Raw genomic sequence first — 18,542 nt, 5'->3', positions numbered from 1 at the left:
TGATATTTAACAAACACATAAACAATTTAGCAATATAATAGCCACACACTATGCTAAAAGCCGCGCATGGCCAAAGCCAACTACAGCAATAAAAATCGCCTAGCTTGGCATGGCTTTGGTTAGCGTAGGAGTATGTGTATGCCATTCCATGTAACTTCATTGGAGCGACCTTTCTTCGTTCGGTTGCGTAGCATAGCTTAGTGGCCTTTGGACTTCCCATATGTCAAATTCAAGGTCATCTATGTTAAGGTAAGAGAACAAAGTATTTTCCGTAAAAATAGATTCGTTTGTAGGTCTTTACAGACTGATGAATGAATTGCTATTTGACTGAAGCTACACACAAACATTATCACAAATTTGTATCAAAAAGGTTTAGACATCTTAAACAAACTTGCTGCTGTTATTAGTTTAAGAAACAAAGTTAGGACATTTCTTGTGTAATTTTTACAAAACTAGATCATTTGGCAAATATTAACAGAATTATTTGTGAGCAAAAATAATTTTACAGCACATTCAGACATTGAAAATCTACATCATAATATGGGATTTATTTCTTAGTTCTCTACATTTTTTACGTAAGAAAATATTTAATATTTTGTCATTTTTTTGTAAGGGCACACCGTGAGTTAGGCACTTGATAATACTGAAAAATAACACTTTCCCTAATACTGTATGCAAGTGAAATATTTGAATATCATCTTTTGATAAACAGTTTGATTAATAAAGGGCGACAGTAAATATTTGGTCCTATCTTAAAAATGTTTAAACTTCTGACCATACTTTTATTTTAAAATTTGCATCACAAACATAAGTTATTTTTAATTCATTAAGTGTAATTGATATCAGAAGCGAAATATTTCACATGCAAATTACCACAATGTTTTGCAAACACTTAAGTAGATATCCAGAGTATTTTGAAAATATATTGCATAATTTGATCACATTAATAATAGACTCTTTAAGAGATTATCAATGTGATCATAACTTGTAAGCTTTGAAAGGTTCTACAAACTCGGTATCTGAATAATTCTGATCAAATTAATTAATTACTTATGGTAATACATTTCTTAGAGTGTTTAATATTTGGGTAATTTTAATTAAAGTTACGTTTGTTTGCAGTTGAGAAAGATTTGTTAGGTTTGTTAGGCTTACAATATGAACGCATTGCTGGTTTTTAAATCCTTTCAGTTCACAACAAGAGCAGGGAACGTAAAACGAAACATTAATCACCCAAAGAAAATATACATTTAATTTCAATTTCAAACCTTTGTTCATAGTTCGATCTTCTCATTTACATGCAATATTCAGCATAAACATTTACTCTGCGGAAAGCTTGTTCATGGATATGTTAAAGGTATATCGCTTTTTGTGGCATTCGTTGTTTACCTGCAAAGGAGCAGCATTCGTGTGCTACGGTCGTTTACTGGCAAATTAGATGAAGTCTGCATTTCAGAAGATTATACAGTAACAGTTAACCTGGACGAGATTCGTGTTCGACACTGGTTTATTCTAGCTCATTACATGTGCAAGAACAAGAGGTCTAGAAACAGGAATTATTAAAAAACTGAGTTAAGTAAACACAGAAACAAATAATGTCGAAGTGATTCCGAAAATTTGTGAGGAAGAATCACTTATGTCCCTCTTTCATCAGTGTCATAACATGGGATCAAAATCTGATGAACAAATTTTCAAAACTGAATATTGAAGTTTTTAGTTTTATAAGAGTCTAAGTACCAAAATCCAGATTTTACAGCTAATATTTTAAAATGGGCCTATATACACTTTGCAGTAATTTTTGGAAGGGTCTGTGGACCAGCGAAAGCTTGTGCCAACGCTCATTCCTATATTCACATGTTATAGATGACTTCGTGTGTGGCGTGTCCCATGTAAAATCGCAAAATACCCTGCGATGAAGAATGCTTTGAAGAAGAAGAAAGAGGTGGCTCACAGGAAAAAATTCGGGAGTATGGAAAAAAGATTTTTATGCATTTTATTGTATTTAAAAATCCCTTTTCATGTTCTTTGCCCTGATTTTCAAAGTTGTCATTTTGTTGTGTATTTTAAGTTGGCACATAGCCCCTTAATCTCATTACTATGTTCAAAAATCGAATAAACAAATGACTTTATTTGTTAAAGGAATATCATATGGATGATTTTCATATGGATGTTTCCTAACATTAGGAACATGATGCGAAAATAAGTGTCTAGACTTGATCTTTAAATGTTTTTCTTTGTTATTCGCAAAATTAGCATTTGGCAGTTAAGAGTCTTATGAAAGTAAAAGCTTCAGTTCTGTAAGGGAATGATTAAAAGGAACTAATTCATAACGCGCAAATATTGATACCAAAATAAAACAAACAGAATATTCTTCAAATAAATTCACACGGTTTGTCAAAAGAACGTTTGTGAATTTCTGCTTCTAGATCACTAACTTTACCTTTGTTTCGGAATCTCCTTCGGTTACTGAAGACGCCCATCGTCAGCTGTGGGTGTTGTCTTAAAATACACAAACTTTGTACCAGTTCCTATTTAAATCTCTCTTTCACTATACTGTTAAGCATATCTCTATTATAAAAATAAATAAATTAAGTTTGGACTAGCATTGACAGGCTACTATGAGGGGACCGAACAGAAATATTCAACCAAAATTAGTTTGCTTTCAAAATTTGTAGATTGAACGCAAGTTTCGTAGTACGAAGGAAGTCCGTATATGCGCTAAACGTTAGCACAAACACATCAAAATTTGCATTCAACAAAGTATGTAATGAATAAAGCTTTGTGTTGATGTTTTCTCCAACTTGCTAAAGGTAGACAGAAGCTGGAGATTAACACCTATTCACAAAGACTCTTTGTTTCATTATGTGTTTCCTTTGTGCCTTTATTTCCAGAATATGAATGGAATTGTAAGCGGTATTTCTGTTCGCTTCCCCCAAATGAGTCTTTGTGTTCTCTTTCTAGTAAGCCACCTCGGCGCCCCATGGACGATACGGCTTCATCTGCGACGAGCTCCCAGAGTTGTAATTCTGGTTAAGATGGTGGTGGCCTGCGCCTGGGAACGAGTTCAGGTTCATGTGGTACTGGTGGGGCGAGTAACCCCCAGCACTGGCTCCAGGCGCTGCCCCTAACGAACTAGTTGACCCGCTTGTCGCAGGTGTCAGTTGTGTTAACGTCGTGTGAGGTGACTGTAACCTTGACGACGCCGTGGTGGACGCCGTGCTGGTGGCAGAAGGCTGCGAGCAGGGTTGGGAGGACGCGATGTCGAACGGAGGCATTGTCGGCAAGGGGTGTGGGTTCAACGTGTTGTCGTGGTGGTGATGGTGATGAGGGTGTTGCGGCGCGGTCGGTACCGGGGGTGGCGGAGGAGGAATCATCTGGCCACCAGGGGAGGAGGTACCTCCACTGCCGTACCCCCAAGGGGCCGTCGCGGCCTGCTTAGCGGCCAACTCTCGCTGGGCCGCGAAACACTGCAGGTGCGACATCAGCCGGAGTCTCAGCGGGTCCTGGATGTCCATACCCTCCACAGTCACCAGATAGCGCGCCACCTCCGCAGCACACTCGCGGAAACCGATGTTGTGGTAGTCCATGGCGAACTTGTGGGGATCGTAGGCTAGGGCATCCATACCTGAGACACACAAAACACACCATTATATTAATTTATATCCTGTACGATACGCTCTGGCACCGAACTCAGTGCCTCTGCCAGATAGTCCTTCATCTCGTGATCCAAAAGTAGGGGGTTGGTTCCCAATTGAAGTCGAAGGCATCTGCGAGAGTTTAAATGATAAGGTTAGGGGCACATATTTCGTCCCCTTAGCAGATTTGGACTTGTAGAAATTCAGAAATATTATGGACAAGGCTAGAAATTGGTATGTATATTACTGAACATATTCTCCACCTACAGACAAGTTACAATGACACTCTTATAACGTAAAAACGAAACTACCAAAAATGTGTTCGCAATTTCGTCCCCCACCAAATTTATGAGAGTTGCAATTAATTTTAATATATTTTCCCCCAAAACACTTTCCCTATAATGAATTTCTTGAAGGCCATTTATGAAAAAGGTTTTTGGTATTCTTTTTAACATAGTCTTTCAGTGTTGCTCGTGGGATGTTAAAAGTCTTACTTCTGCGTTTATAACCTACTAGAAAATATAACTCCGTTGAAGTGTAGAGCAGTTAGGTACGTATATTATAGATATAGCATATAATAATTTTATCGTAATAGTTCTATTAGTCTGCACGTTTTCTTTGCTTTTCTTTCGAGAGTCAATATTAATATTCATTTCAGGAGTAGGCCATATGGAGGGACTGAGGATAACTACTGTGCTGACCTCTTTGGGCCGGGTGCCATGTTTCCTCGATAGCATGTCCGAGAAGTTCCATTTCTTACAATAATATTTCTAACACACTTTTCAGGCAATTCTTTTTTTCTGTTCAGCTTCTAAATCACTCACAAATACTTGTATTAAATTTTTATTCATCATATTTCCGGACAGGTTATTCTTTATTTGTGCTTTTAGTGCACGTTTTCAATTATAGTATAATCATTTTTGTAAACTGCATGTATCGAAAATTAAGATTAAAATAATCAATACCATCTCCTGGCTCTATGATTTTCGAAATTATGGGAGGTGTGTATTATCTTATCTTAAATCTCTCGTTAACACTATGGTTGTGAGCTTTTCAATAACCCATCAGTGTAAATACATTTAGCCTTCTTTATTTGCTTGAATACTAAAAAATACTGCATTTAAGAACAGTGATGATAAATTTTATTTAGCGAAGATCATACGGATATAAAAAATTATCCATACATAGATTTTATTACCATCCATTGATACCAACATTTTACAATTGAAACTCTTCACATCAACTGAACATGCGTCATTTTGTCGATTCACCGCACGTTTCTTCTTTCTTGTCAGATAGTGGGTAGAACTTCTCCACCATGCCTCCTTGACCTAACGCAGGAAGCTTTCGTAGAGGTGATGGCTCCTCCCCGCCATCACCCGTGGCGACCATCCAGTAAGTCGATGCGCTTTGTCGCCCCCGGAATCCTTTCGGACGCGCACCTCATCCCGCGTATTTGTTAATATCTCCGAAGTTTCAGTCGTTTCCGACACTCGGGACTGAATCCCCAAACAGAGAAAACCCCTGTTCTGAGGAGCAGTACCTCGTGTCGAGTTCGACTGTCACCCCGACGATATTAACAAGTACAGTGGGGTAGTACCAACTGCGATCGCAGCAGGCTTCCCCGTAGTGATGGCCCCTCCCCGCCATCACCCGTGGCAACCATCCAGAGAGTCAGCACGCTTGATCGCCCCCGGAATCCTTACGGACGCGTGCTGGGTGTACGGGGAATAGCGACAACTTTTCTTATCCTTCTTATATGAACTGAATGCGGACTGCACAGTAAGCGACCTGTTCAATAATAGTATGTTTCTGTCGTGTCTTATTGTTGACTGCGCACCGAATGTGTTGCGATTATGGAGCAGAATGAAGGCTTCTCCCAATTCCATTATATCCTACCAGAACTTAAAATTATAGGTATATTACACTAAGGAATAAGGTCGTAAGAAAATAGAACTCAGTTTCTCTCGTATATTATATTGTTTCCTTCCGGAAGATTGTTGAACTGGGCTGTGAAACTTCTGCCCTCGCATTCCGTTCTGGACACTTTTCCCTTTAAGGATATCAAATACTGTAGTAATGTTTCTACCTCAGTCCTGGAGATGGTGCAGCACGCTCAATGATCAGTGATTACTATGTGTCGCATGTATGAGAAGCTGCCACTAACGTTTTTGTGACAATAATGAGATTATACGTTTCCTTAGAAACAAATCCGACATGTCAAGCTTCCAAAAACTAAACCGTAATATCATTTCCAGTTATCCAGAGAACTTCCTTCGTGATATACAGGCCGTATCGAGGCTTTCATCCACCCAAGAGTCCACATGCATGTCCCATAAATTCTAAATACTACCTTACATTGCTATATAAAATCTTCCCCCACGAGCTACATCTCACACTAATATAACAGTTAACCTTTTTTTAACTCTCCATCACATACTTTCACAATTTCTGTGAAGCCTATACAGGAACATGAAACCCCCAGGGCTCTTAACTTGGAAGCGTGGGTTGGCGAGCAGGGGGCCTTTTGATATATTACACAACTCTAAATCACAAAATAAATCTAGTGCTTTTTCTAAATCTGGGGTATACAGATTCAAATGTAACAACTGCAGCTCCTCGTACATCAGTCAAACTGGACGCAACTTTAATATCAGATACTCCGTACATATCAACGCCATTAAATACAACAGATTCTCTGTTATAGGACAACACATACGAGACTCCAAACATAATTTCACCAATATTGAAAAAGACATAAAATACTTAAAATCATTAACAAACGCCCCCTTCTAAACACTACTGAAAATCGTTTTATTCACCTTGACCAATACTTCAACCCTAATTTCAATTTAAACGACATATCTGAAAAAAAATTCCGGAGTATCACTATTCATCTCAGCCACCCTGAAAATGATGAATTCGGCTCTATTTTCTATTCTTCTTCTTCTTATTATTATTATTACTCACTCCTCGCTCCCGCCCCGAAGGGGACTGAAATTGGACTTTAAAATCCGGAGTGTCACTATTTATCTCAGCGATCACGAAAACTGTGAATTCAACACTATTTTCTATTATTTTTTTAACTCGTCCCCCAAGGCCCCCCTTTAAGGGTGCTTGTGGTGTCTTTCCCCCATGAGTTGTTTTTCCTGATACTAAGTCATAAGTGTACCAAGTTTTGTTGAAATCGCTCGAGTGGTATAGGAGATGCAATACATACCTACATACTCACCTATAGATTACATAGACTCGCCTTTGCTCGTTGGGAACCCCCAGTTCCTCTTCGTTAGGAAGGGGGTGATAACTCTTGTCATTCCATTGTTGATATTCTATATTTTTAAACGTTTCTTGAATATTTTACACGTCTAATACACAGTTACATTCTTCAAAATGGGCAGACCTATCAATGTTGGTACTATGACATGAAAGTACATCTCGATCACGGCATGTTGGATTGCTATTTCAAAATAATAGGCATAAGAATGCACCTCCTATCAAGGAAGGTACTTCGTAAGTCAATGCGGCGTGTTTTCATCCTCCTATATACAGCAAATATTATCCTCATCACGACGTGCAGGTCGCCTACGGGAGTCAAATCACAAGACCTGCACCTGGCGAGCCGAACATGTCCTCGGGCACTCCTGGCACTAAAAACCATACGCCATTTCATTTAGCGGACTATCATGGTATAGCGTAAGCTGCTGTCGCCTAGCGACAATCTTTCCATCAAGTCGATCCAATCTTGGTGCGGCTTTGCAATTTAATAAAATTACATAAAATTACTCATAATAATACAACTACTTTACCGATTTCGTTCAAACCACTTCATAATCCCTTTCAGATGAAATAAGAACAAATTGTGAAAATTTCAGCAAAATCGGTCCAGTAGTTTTTGAGTCTATTAACGTCAAATACAGTATACCAACATCCAATTATTTATATATATATCATCTTGACCCTAACTGCCTAGATCACTGTGGATCAGTGGTAGAGTGTCGGCCTCCGGATCCCAAGATAGTGAGTTCAAACCCGGCAGAGGTAGTCGGATTTTTGAAGGGCGGGAAAAGTCCATTCAACGCTTCATGTTGTACGATATCGGCAAGTAAAAGTTCTCTGGTGACACATTTGGTGTTTACCTGATAAAATTAATTAAATATCAGCCATAGACGCCCAAGAGAGTTTTGTTTTACTCGATCTGCCATCTAGTAGGCGTAGAGTAAAACAGAACGTCGAAACTCAGGAGCAGACAGTCAGATGGCGTCAAATAGAAATGTCTGCACACGGTAGATGAGGCCATACTATTATTATTGTTGTCTAATAGCCTTTTTCATAGCCTCCTTATTCCACTGCTTGAAAAATAATAATTTTATAAATCATCATCATCATCATCACCATCATCATCTGTTTACCCTCCAGGTTCGGTTTTTCCCTCGGACTTAGCGAGGGATCCCACCTCTACCGCCTCAAGGGCAGTGTCCTGGAGCTTCAGACTCTTGGTCGGGGGATACAACTGGGGAGAATGACCAGTACCACGCCCAGGCGGCCTCACCTGCTATGCTGAACAGGGGCCTTGTGGAGGGATGGGAAGATTGGAAGGGATAGGCAAGGAAGAGGGAAGGAAGCGGCCGTGGGCTTAAGTTAGGTACCATCCCGGCATTCGCCTGGAGGAGAAGTGGGAAACCACGGAAAACCACTTCCAGGATGGCTGAGGTGGGAATCGAACCCACCTCTACTCAGTTGACCTCCCGAGGCTGAGTGGACCCCGTTCCAGCCCTCATACCACTTTTCAAATTTCGTGGCAGAGCCGGGAAGCGAACCCGGGCCTCCGAGGGTGGCAGCTAATCACACTAACCACTACACCACAGAGACTGTGGATTTTTAAGATAATTAATAGTAATCATATTATTATTATTATTATTATTATTATTATTATTATTATTATTATTATTATTATTAAGCAAAGCAAAGTCATCTCCGTACAGGCCATGAAGGCCGTTGGAGGGGTGGAAGGTAAAGGCCTCCACAATCCGTAACCTCGGTACTTGACGGTAGAGTGGTTATCTCTACGCCCGGCCACCTTTGCCCTCAGGAATTAACCTGGTACTCATTTTTGGTGTAGGCTGAGTGATCCTCAGGGCCATGTGTACCTACGGAAGTGGAAAACCCACGTCCTCCCGGCCGAACCGAGCACGTCCTTATCGCCTCGGCCAGGCAGCCCCTATTCTTCTTCTTCTTCTTCTTCTTCTTCTTCTTAATATTATTATTCGTAAACTAGGTTTAACGTGACGTTAGACGTGCTACTTGTATACTTCAGCATGACTTGTGTGTCTTCTAGCAGCTGTTAGTGAATGGAACACGGTCATTTTCGTATGTAACTGTCCTACATTGCCAGATGGAGCTAATAAAGAACGGCTTTGTGTTCACCGCGAAATCAACGTACTTGCTGCTTTACTCATCTTCAGGACTACGATTTAGGTGACATGCCATCTTTTAGTTGGTTTCCAACAGACATTGCTAACTTGCACAGAAATCCTGATCATAGTTCCTACATTGTAGAAATGCTAGTTTATTATTGTATTTTTAGATCATTTTCTAAAATTGCACCTCTTTATGTGGTCATTTATTAGACTACTTTTTACTTTTTAAAGTCATTTTCAAATTTCGTGGCAGAGCCGGGAATCGAACCCGGGCCTCCGGGGGTGGCAGTTAATCACACTAACCACTACACCACAGAGGCGTACCGATTATTTTATTATGTTTGAGGATTTTGAAGCATTTACAGCGTGTGGTAAGGATATGATCACAACTTTACGTGAGGAGGAATACGGAGATTTGAGAATCTTCACAACACTTTGTCAATTTGGGGACTAAATAAACTTTGTTCACCACTTCTTGGAAATGTCCACAACAGTCGAGATTTTCTTCTGAACACACGGAGCAGGAGAGGCTTAGGAATGGGAAGGAAGCGGCCGTGGCCTTGATTAAGGTACAGCCCAAGCATTTGCCTGGTGTGAAAATGGGAAACCACGGAAAACCATCTTCAGGGCTGTCGACAGTGGAGTTCGAACTCACTATCTTCCGGATGCGAGCTCAGAGCTCCGCGTTCCTAACCACACGGCCAACTCGCCCGGTAAAAATTGATTCATGACGCATCCGAATATTCTATGCAATACAACTGAATGATATTCGAAACTCATTCGTTTTCTTCTTCTTCTTTATCTGTTTACCCTCCAGGGTCGGTTTTTCCCTCGGACTCAGAGAGGGATCCCACCTCTACCGCCTCAAGGGCAGTGTCCTGGAGCGTGAGACATTGGGTCGGCGGATACAACTGGGGAGGATGACCAGTATGTCGCCCAGGCGGCTTCACCTGCTGACGGGGTATGGAAGGACTGGAAGTGATAGACAAGGAAGCGACCGTGGCCGTAAGTTAGGTACCATCCCGGCATTTGCCTGGAGGAGAAGTGGGAAACCACGGAAAACCACTTCCACGATGGCTGAGGTGGGAATCGAACCCACCTCTACTCATTTGACCTCCCTAGGCTGAGTGGACCCCGTTTCAGCCCTCGTACCACTTTTCAAATTTCGTGGCAGAGCCGGGAATCGAACCCGGACCTCCGGGGGTGGCAGTTAATCACACTAACCACTACACCACAGAGGCGGACCGATTATTTTATTCGACTATTTAAATAATAGGATGGAGGTTATTCGAATATTTGAAGTATTCGGTTATCCCATGACTACACGTAGCGTCAGGCGCGCCACTGGTCACGGTGACTTGTTTAACACATCCTTCTGCTTGAAAATACCAACATTGGTCATTCAACGACCCTGTCAAGACAATCGATACATCTATATGATGTGTTTATGTGCCTGGAGGGCCAGTGGCCATTTAAAAATTGGAATGCCAGTCGCTGTCCAGCAGACAGCTGTACGCCCGGAGCACATACACCCTGGGTCCCCAGAGGCTCTACGGTTCCCACGGCTAGCCAGCTTGATCTCTGCTAGACCTCTCAAAGACTCGAGCAGCAAAACGAGTTCTTTGCCTGCAGCAAACTCCCTTGCTCCCGCGTTCATCAGCCAGCGATCTGTATTGGCAGTGTGTGCGCAACCCGGACCTCGCTTCTGCAATCTACATTTACCACGCAATTTCGATACATCAGAGGAATACTATGTCAATTTAATCAGATAATGTGTTTCCGTAGTTTAGGATTATTATTATTTATTTCTTAATCTATTTATCCTCTAGGGCCGAAAACCGAAAAGCAAGGGATCCTACCTCTACCACCTCAAGGACAGTATCCTGAAGCATGAAACTTTGGGTCGGTAGATCAACTGTGAAGGAGGACCAGTACCTGTCCCAGGCGGCCTCACCTGCTTGGCTGAACAGGGGCCTTATGGGGGAATAGGAAGATTGGAAGAGATGGGCAGGGAAGAGGAAAGGAAGCGACCTTGGCCTTAAGTGAGGTACCATCCCGGCATTTGCCTGGAGGAGAAGTGGGGAAACCACGGAAAACCACTTCGAGGATGGTTGAGATGGGAGTCGAACCCTTCTCTACTCAGTTGACCTCCCGGGACTGAGTAGAGCCCGTTCCAGACCTCGTGCCACTTTTCAAATTTTCGTGGCAGAGTCGGGAATCGAACCCAGCCTCCTGCGGTGCCAGCTAATCACACCAACCACTACATCACAGAGGCGGATAAATATTCTACTTATTATTTATCTTTATTTATTTATTTCTTTCTTACTCCGTTTACCCTCCAGGGTTGTTTCTTCCTTCGGACTCAGCGAGGGATCTCACCTCTACCGCCTCAAGGGTAGTGCCCTGGAGCGTAAGACTTTGGATCTGGGATACAACTGCAGAGGAGGACAAGTACCTTGCCTAGGCGGCCTCACCTGCTGTGCTGAACAGGGGCCTTGTGGGGGATGGGAAGATCGGAAGGCATAGAGAAGGAAGAGGAAAGGAAGCGGCTGTGGCCTTAAGTTAGGTATCATCCCCACATTTGCCTGGAGCAGAAAATGGCCCACGGAAAACCACTTCGAGGATGACTGAGGTGGGAATCGAACCCACCTATACTCAGTTGACCTTCCGGGGCTGAGTGGACTCCGTTCCAGCCCTCCTACCACTTTTCAAATTTTCGTTGCAGTGCCGAGAATTGAACCCGGGCCTTCGGGGGTGGCGACATGAGTCTAACGTATTTGAGCACCTTTAATTACCACCGGACTGAGCGAAACTGCCAAATTAGGGTTAGAAGGGCAGCGCCTCAACCGTCTGAGCCAATCACTCCAGTTTATCATCCCATCAACTTGGTGAAACTTGACTTTTTATCCCAGATACCATATACTATTAGGCCTAACCGCAGCCCATTCAAAATATTGTCTAGGTCCCCTGTCCCCTAGTGGTTTATTCCGGTGGAAATAATACGTTTTTCAATGGGATGCTCTGTTAATTGCAATCTTCTTATCTGCACTACAGTACTGTAATTAGAGTTGAATTAACATCACGTGTAGAAACCTTCGAAACAGAATTGTCGTGCGTGCCAAAAGAACGCTGAAACAGTATTACAATTGGAAAGAAAAACCGCTCCCTAAATTCATCACCTGACTCGGCTCTGGCTGGAGTCAGATTAAGTGGATCCTTATTAAGAAAAAAAAAGGAGGAAAGAACTAGTTGAAGAGAGCGTGTTCCCACGGGTCGGCGCGTGCTGATCCGCATGGCGGAGCTGCGGTTAGGTCGACCACTGTCCTGGCTCGACTTCCTTTTTTCATCCGCCGAGACTCAATGGCTGATCGAATCGAGAAGAGAGCGTTTACAACTGTCCTGCAGTCAGGCACTATTTTATGACTGAGCAAACAGTAAATATGTTGACACTCTTATCTCTCTGCCGCCCGGCTCCATTGCTTAGTGGTTAGCAGTCCTCGGTTCGATTACCAGCCGACACGGCGATTATGAAAATTAATTGGTTAATTCCGAGGCCTTGGGGACTGGGTGTGTATATAGTTCTCAGCTTTAGAATTCATCACAGTTAGGGCTTCATTCCATTAACTACTTTTACGGTTTTCGGAGACGCAAAGGTGCCGGAATTTAGTCCCGAAGAAATTCTTTTACGTGCCAATAAATCTACCGTCACGAGGCGGAAGTATTTGAGCACCTTCAAATACCGCCGGACTGAGCCAGAAGCGAACCTGCCAAGCTGGAGTCAGAAGACCAGCGCCTGGACCGTCTGAGCCATTCAGCCCCGCATTATTATTATTATCATTATTATTATTATTATTATTTGTTCGTATCGGCCTACTAAAAACCAGGTTATTTCAGCTGTCTTCACTGGCCCCAGTGTTCCTTCATTTGTTGCCGGTGTTAGTTCCTTTCCTCCGTCCACGCTTTTCCCGTCTACACCTTTGGCCCTTCATGAAAGCCCTGGTGGTTTTTTAGTTTCTCAGCACATTTATGAAGGGTTCACACTGTCGTTGGAGAAGACATAATGTATGAAATGACTATCTGTGAATATTATGGGGAATAGAACGACGAGAAATAACTCCTGAAACCATCAATAATGGCGAGAAAAATTGATGAGAGTACAAATCTCTGCAGTCTTGCCAACTATGTTAATGAGCATCAGTAACGTTCTTAAAAAGAATTAGAGTGTCAATCGAGGTTGTCCTCACTGTCAAAAGGACGCATCTTATTTAGCTAGCACGTCTCTTTAGTGACAGCACATTTTGGAGTTGTTGAGGATGCAACCAACCTTCGACATGAGAGCTCGACATAGCACAACAACCCAACACAGGGAAAGGTATTACCGAATTCACCCCGAACCTGTTAAAACTGGATGTTGAAATCACTGTTTTACAAATTCCTAAATGGCGCCTGTCTACAGGAGCGGCATTCCCTACAACCTTTCACGTGGTAAATCGCTATAACCTCATACTTTTTCAGAGGTGACAATCAGCACGATATCTTCGTCAAACAATAAAATTGCTCGGTGTTCTTCTAGAGAACAAAGTGATTGTTGGAGTTTCTGGAAGAATAAGGGTTACCGGGCGAGTTTGTCGTGCGGTTAGGGGTGCGCAGCTGTGAGCTTGCATCCGTGAGATAGTGGGTTCGAACCCCATCGTCGGCAGCCCTCAAAATGGTTTTCCGTGGCTTCCCATTTTCACCTTAATTTGTACCTTAATTAAGACCACGTCCTCTTCCTCTCCACTCCTAAGCCTTTCCTATCCCCCCGTCGCCATAAGACGTAAAGCAAATTCTAAAAAAAGAAAGAAGAAGAATAAGATTTCGTGTCTCTTGATATTTACTGTCACTGAAGCCAAACCAAAAACATGTGGCATGCAAGGGTGGCCGTGTGTTTAGTTCGTCTTTACGCTCGCCTGGTGGATACTGCGGGCCTCTTTTTTGTAACCGTGTTGAATATTTCAGGCAAGTATTGAAAGTTCAATAATTGAAAAGATCGATTGGAATCATATATCGAGCACTGTACACATTATTATGCTATTAAATGTTCGCTACGCATGTTTGATGCTGTACGTCTAATAATATGACTGCTGCTTGCAACAGGGGTTAATGCATATTAATACGAGTACTTTTGAATTCGTACGTCCAACAACATGGCCGCAACAGTGGGCTACTCTGTTTATGGGCAGCGCGGCTCTCTTACTAGCAGTTTCCCGCTGGCTCCGCCCGCAATGTTCAAAGTATAATGTTGTTCGTTACTATCCTCACGGATGTATTTACAAAGTTTCGAGTTAATGAAATAAATCGCATGATCTGCTGTGGTAACAGTATGTAATATTACGTCAACAAAACACTAGAAAATACATCACACAAAGCAACTGAATTAAACGTTCCTTGGAACAACACTACACCTTCAAAGATCTTCGTAATGGAGACAAATGTACTCATAACTTTTCTCAGAATCTACCAATTTAAGTAGTTATTACCTCAAAATAAAGCGCTTGATCCACTGAGTGTTTTTAGACCAAAACAAACTGCATACCTCAATTAGAACGAAATGTATGATTGCTTTTAATAAGAAAAAATGTGAAGAAATGAGACGTCAAATTGAATGTGCACTCATAACTTTCGTCACAATCAACCAATTTGAATAGATAAGAGCTTAAATGAAAAGTGCTTGAACCGCCGAGTGTTCGTAGTCCAAAATGAACTCCGTACCTCAATTAGAACCAAACATATGATTGCTTCAGAGAGACAAAAAGAAAATTGAAAAAATCAGATTTGAGGAAGGCAGAAGGTAAGTGATTTTTAGTACCTGATTGACAAATCTGTGCACGAATACCTTTCAGTTAAAAAAAGAATGAAGGAAATCGACCAGATAGAATGGCCGAACTGACTGACTTTATTTTTCATAAATTTTTGGAAATCGACCAGATGGAATGGCCGGACTGACTGACTTTATTTTTCATAATTTTTTAAAATATCTAGATTGATAATTCCTTGGATACAGAACAATGTTAGAGGAATGTGTGAGATAGGGGAACAGAAAAGAGACCTTACATTTTCTTACTCTGCCCTCAGCAGTCAGTGGCTGGCTGGCTTCATCAGGATCCAGTTTCGTCTAACGAGGAGCTCTCCGTTCTACCTGGCTACCATGATAGCAGCACCATCAAATTACTGAGCCGTTCTAGTGTTTCATTAAATCGCTAACCCTGAGGTCACGGCGCACGGCCTGCAGGCACGACTGGAGGGTACAGTCCCTTCCCTTTTACGAGGGTGCTCTGACCGCTAGCCTGACCACCGCTTGCTCAAAGTAAACAATAACGAGCATTTTTCACTAATCAGCCTGTTGTCAGCGTTGTTACATACAAAAAGCTCTATCACGCTACAGCACTTGGCCTACCAAGCGACCGCTGCTCACCTGGAAGACCTGCAGATAGCGAGTTGACGTATAGTCGGCCCGACGAAGCCTCTCAGCCGTTATTTCTAGATCGGGGCCACTATCTCACCAGCAGCTCTCTCCTTAATTTTTCTTACATAGGCTCAGTGGATCTGGAGCCATATCCAGATAAAAATCGCTGACTTCACTGAGAATAGAACCCAGAGCCTCCTGGTAAGAGGCAGATCTCTAGAACTCGGCACCGATATTTGGCGTTTACCCGACAAAATTAATTAAAACTGGCTCATAGATTGTGCGACAGACACATCTTATTGTCAACTGGTAGAGAAAAAGAGAACGTTGACTTTGATATTTAGGTACTACATTTGCCTGCACATGGTAGCTGAGGCCATGCCCGTCAGTTCTATATGCTCTGACACCGTGGTTAGCCGGTTCGAGTCCCGTTGGTCGAAAACATTTTTACCATCAGAACATTGGCCGGTAGGGTAGGGGAGGAGGTGGTATATAATTTCTAATCACTAAATTCTGTGCCAAATATATGGATTCAGTTTCAAACCTTTCCGCAGTGCTCATATGGAGTGAGGACATATGGCGCTGTTGATGGTGATTCGTCCGTCGGATGGGGACGTTAAGCCTTGAGCAGACCCCTTCGTGCTATCCGACAGTACCGGGCACCTACTAACACATGTTACGTCCTGCATTTCATCTCATTAACTCCTCTGATGAGGTTGACGTCGGGAAGGGCATCCGGTCGTAAAAAACTCGCCAGGAAGCTTCATCTCACTTCATACCAAACGCCGTAGAGAAACAGGACAAGGGATGACATATATTCTTCTTCTTCTTCTTCTTCTTCTTATTATTATTATTTCTTAATCCGTTTACATTCCTGGGTTGGTTTTTCTCTCGGACTCAGAGAGGGATTCCACCTCTACCGGCTCAAGGGCAGTGTCCTGGAGCGTGAGACTTTGGGTCGGCGAATACAACTGGAGAGGAGGACCAGTACCTCGCGCAGGCTACTTTACCTGCTATGCTGAACAGGGGCCTTGTGGGGGATGGGAAGATTGGAAGGCCGTGGCCTTAATCTAGGAACCATTTTGTCCGGAAAAGAAGTGGGAAACCACGGAAAGCCACTTCGAGGATGGCTGAGAAGGGAATCAAAGCCCCTTCTACTCAACCGACCTCCCGAGGCTGAGTTCTCGTGCCACTTTTCAAATTTCGTGGCATAGACGGGAATCGAATCCAGGCCTCCCGACGTGGCAGCCAATCACACTAACCACTACACCATAGAGGCGGTTATTATTATTATTATTAGTATTTTTCTTTGATTCGTTGTGCCCAATTATGGAGCGCGTTTGAACTTATTTTGCACAATGTTTCTTCTTCTTTTCTTCCTAATATCTCTTCATTTTTTTCACTGTGTTCCTTTCTGCGTGTTTCTGTCCAGCCTGTATTTTTTCTTGTTGGTTTCTCTGCAAATTTATGTTTGTTTACTAAGCTTCTAAATTTTATTCTATCTTGAATGGTTTCGTCCTCAGTACCCATTTCTTGTAGATCTTCATGAATTTCTGCTAACCAATTGTTGCGGATTTTCAGAGTTAGAGCTAGATTTAGAATTTTCTTTGTCAGCCTGTTGTTAACCATTCTGTGTAGGTGTCCGCAGAATTTTAGTCGTCTCTTTCTGATGGTATCTGTGATTTTTTTCTGTGAATTGAAAAATTTCGTGTGGTTTCTTTTTCATCCAAATTCCATTTTCGAACTTTGGTCCTAGGATTTTTCTGAGAATTTTCCTTTCTTGTTTCTCAATGCTTTTCATTTGTGACTTGCCGCCAATGATCAGTGTTTGAGATGCATATAGTGCCTCTGGTTTGATGGCTGTATTGTAGTGTCGTAATTTTGCATTTTTTGATATACATCTTTTGTTGTATCTGTTCCATGTGATTTTGTAAGCCCTTTGCAGTTTAGCAGTTCTTTCTTTGTTAGCTTCCTGATTTAACCCTGCTGGCTGAATAATTTCACCTAGATACTTGAATTTGTCTACTTGGGAAATTATTCCACATTTGGTGATTAATGCTTGATTGTCGAATCTTGATTTAGTTCCTTCCATAAACTGCGTCTTTTTAAATGAAATTTGAAGCCCGGTTTTTGCGGCTATTTCATCCAATTTTTCTATGGAGTGGATTGCTTCTTGTCTGTTGATCGAAAGGATCGCAAGGTCATCTGCGAAAGCTAAGCAATCAAGGTGAATTTTGTATTTAAGAAGTCTGCCAATGTTTATACCTTTAGTTTCTTTTCTCCATTATTATTATTATTATTATTATTATTATTATTATTATTATTATTATTATTATTATTACACGTTGCTTTACGTCGCACCGACACGGATAGATCTTAGGCGAAGAGGTCTAGGAGTGGGAAGGAAGCGGCCATGGCCTTAAGTAAGGTACAGTCCCAGCATTTTCCTGGTGTGAAAATGGGAAACCACAGAAGACCATCTTCAGGGCTGCGGACAGTGGGGTTCGAACCCACTATCTCCCGGATGCAGGCACACAGCTGTGCGCCCCTAACCGCAGGACCGGTAGAGAGCCTTAACAGTGCCACCATTTTGACCATGCGCGAACAGTTGCACTAAACAGCTGACCAGGCGATACAGTTCTTCGGTTACACGAACGAAGTGTGGCCGCATGATAAAAATAGCAGTGGGAAGGTTCAACCATACAGACACACACAAAACTTAGTTTCAGATTGTTAGAGCAGGTCAGTCCCAGAATACAAATGGATTACCTAGCGAGATGTGAGAAAATAGAAAGAAACTTGGTCCATATTATCCACTCATTAATTCTCCTACAGACTGTAATTATGTTGCGCAAAGTGGTGTCCGGCCAAGCCAGTTTCCCACAGGTTGCCGAGTGCCCGTACTAGATTGCACATTAAATGTTGCCGCCGGTGGCTGCCGATACATACGTAGCAGCCTCCACCAATGAGATACAGAGCTCACACTCCTTGAGGTGTGCTTCGCCACTAACTGTGGCCAAGGTTGGATTGTGGCTCTACACCTCTGTA

General features: G+C 42.3%; 1 protein-coding gene across 1 annotated transcript in view; it reads right to left on the bottom strand.

Annotated features, from left to right (window-relative positions):
* Positions 1-2,787: 2,787 nt before the first annotated feature.
* Hey (Hairy/E(spl)-related with YRPW motif) overlaps positions 2,788-18,542 on the bottom strand; it is a 35,584-nt gene continuing 19,829 nt past the window's right edge. The window contains exon 3 of the mRNA XM_067154808.2: positions 2,788-3,622. Within this exon, the coding sequence (XP_067010909.1) occupies positions 2,955-3,622 (668 nt within the window). The 3' untranslated portion in view covers positions 2,788-2,954. The remainder of the gene's footprint in view (positions 3,623-18,542) is intronic.

This window comes from Anabrus simplex, chromosome 10 (assembly GCF_040414725.1).
Source record: "Anabrus simplex isolate iqAnaSimp1 chromosome 10, ASM4041472v1, whole genome shotgun sequence".
Taxonomy (NCBI): Eukaryota; Metazoa; Arthropoda; class Insecta; order Orthoptera; family Tettigoniidae; genus Anabrus; species Anabrus simplex.
Note: the sequence above shows the minus strand (reverse complement) of the source record. Positions and strands in the feature narration are given on the sequence as shown.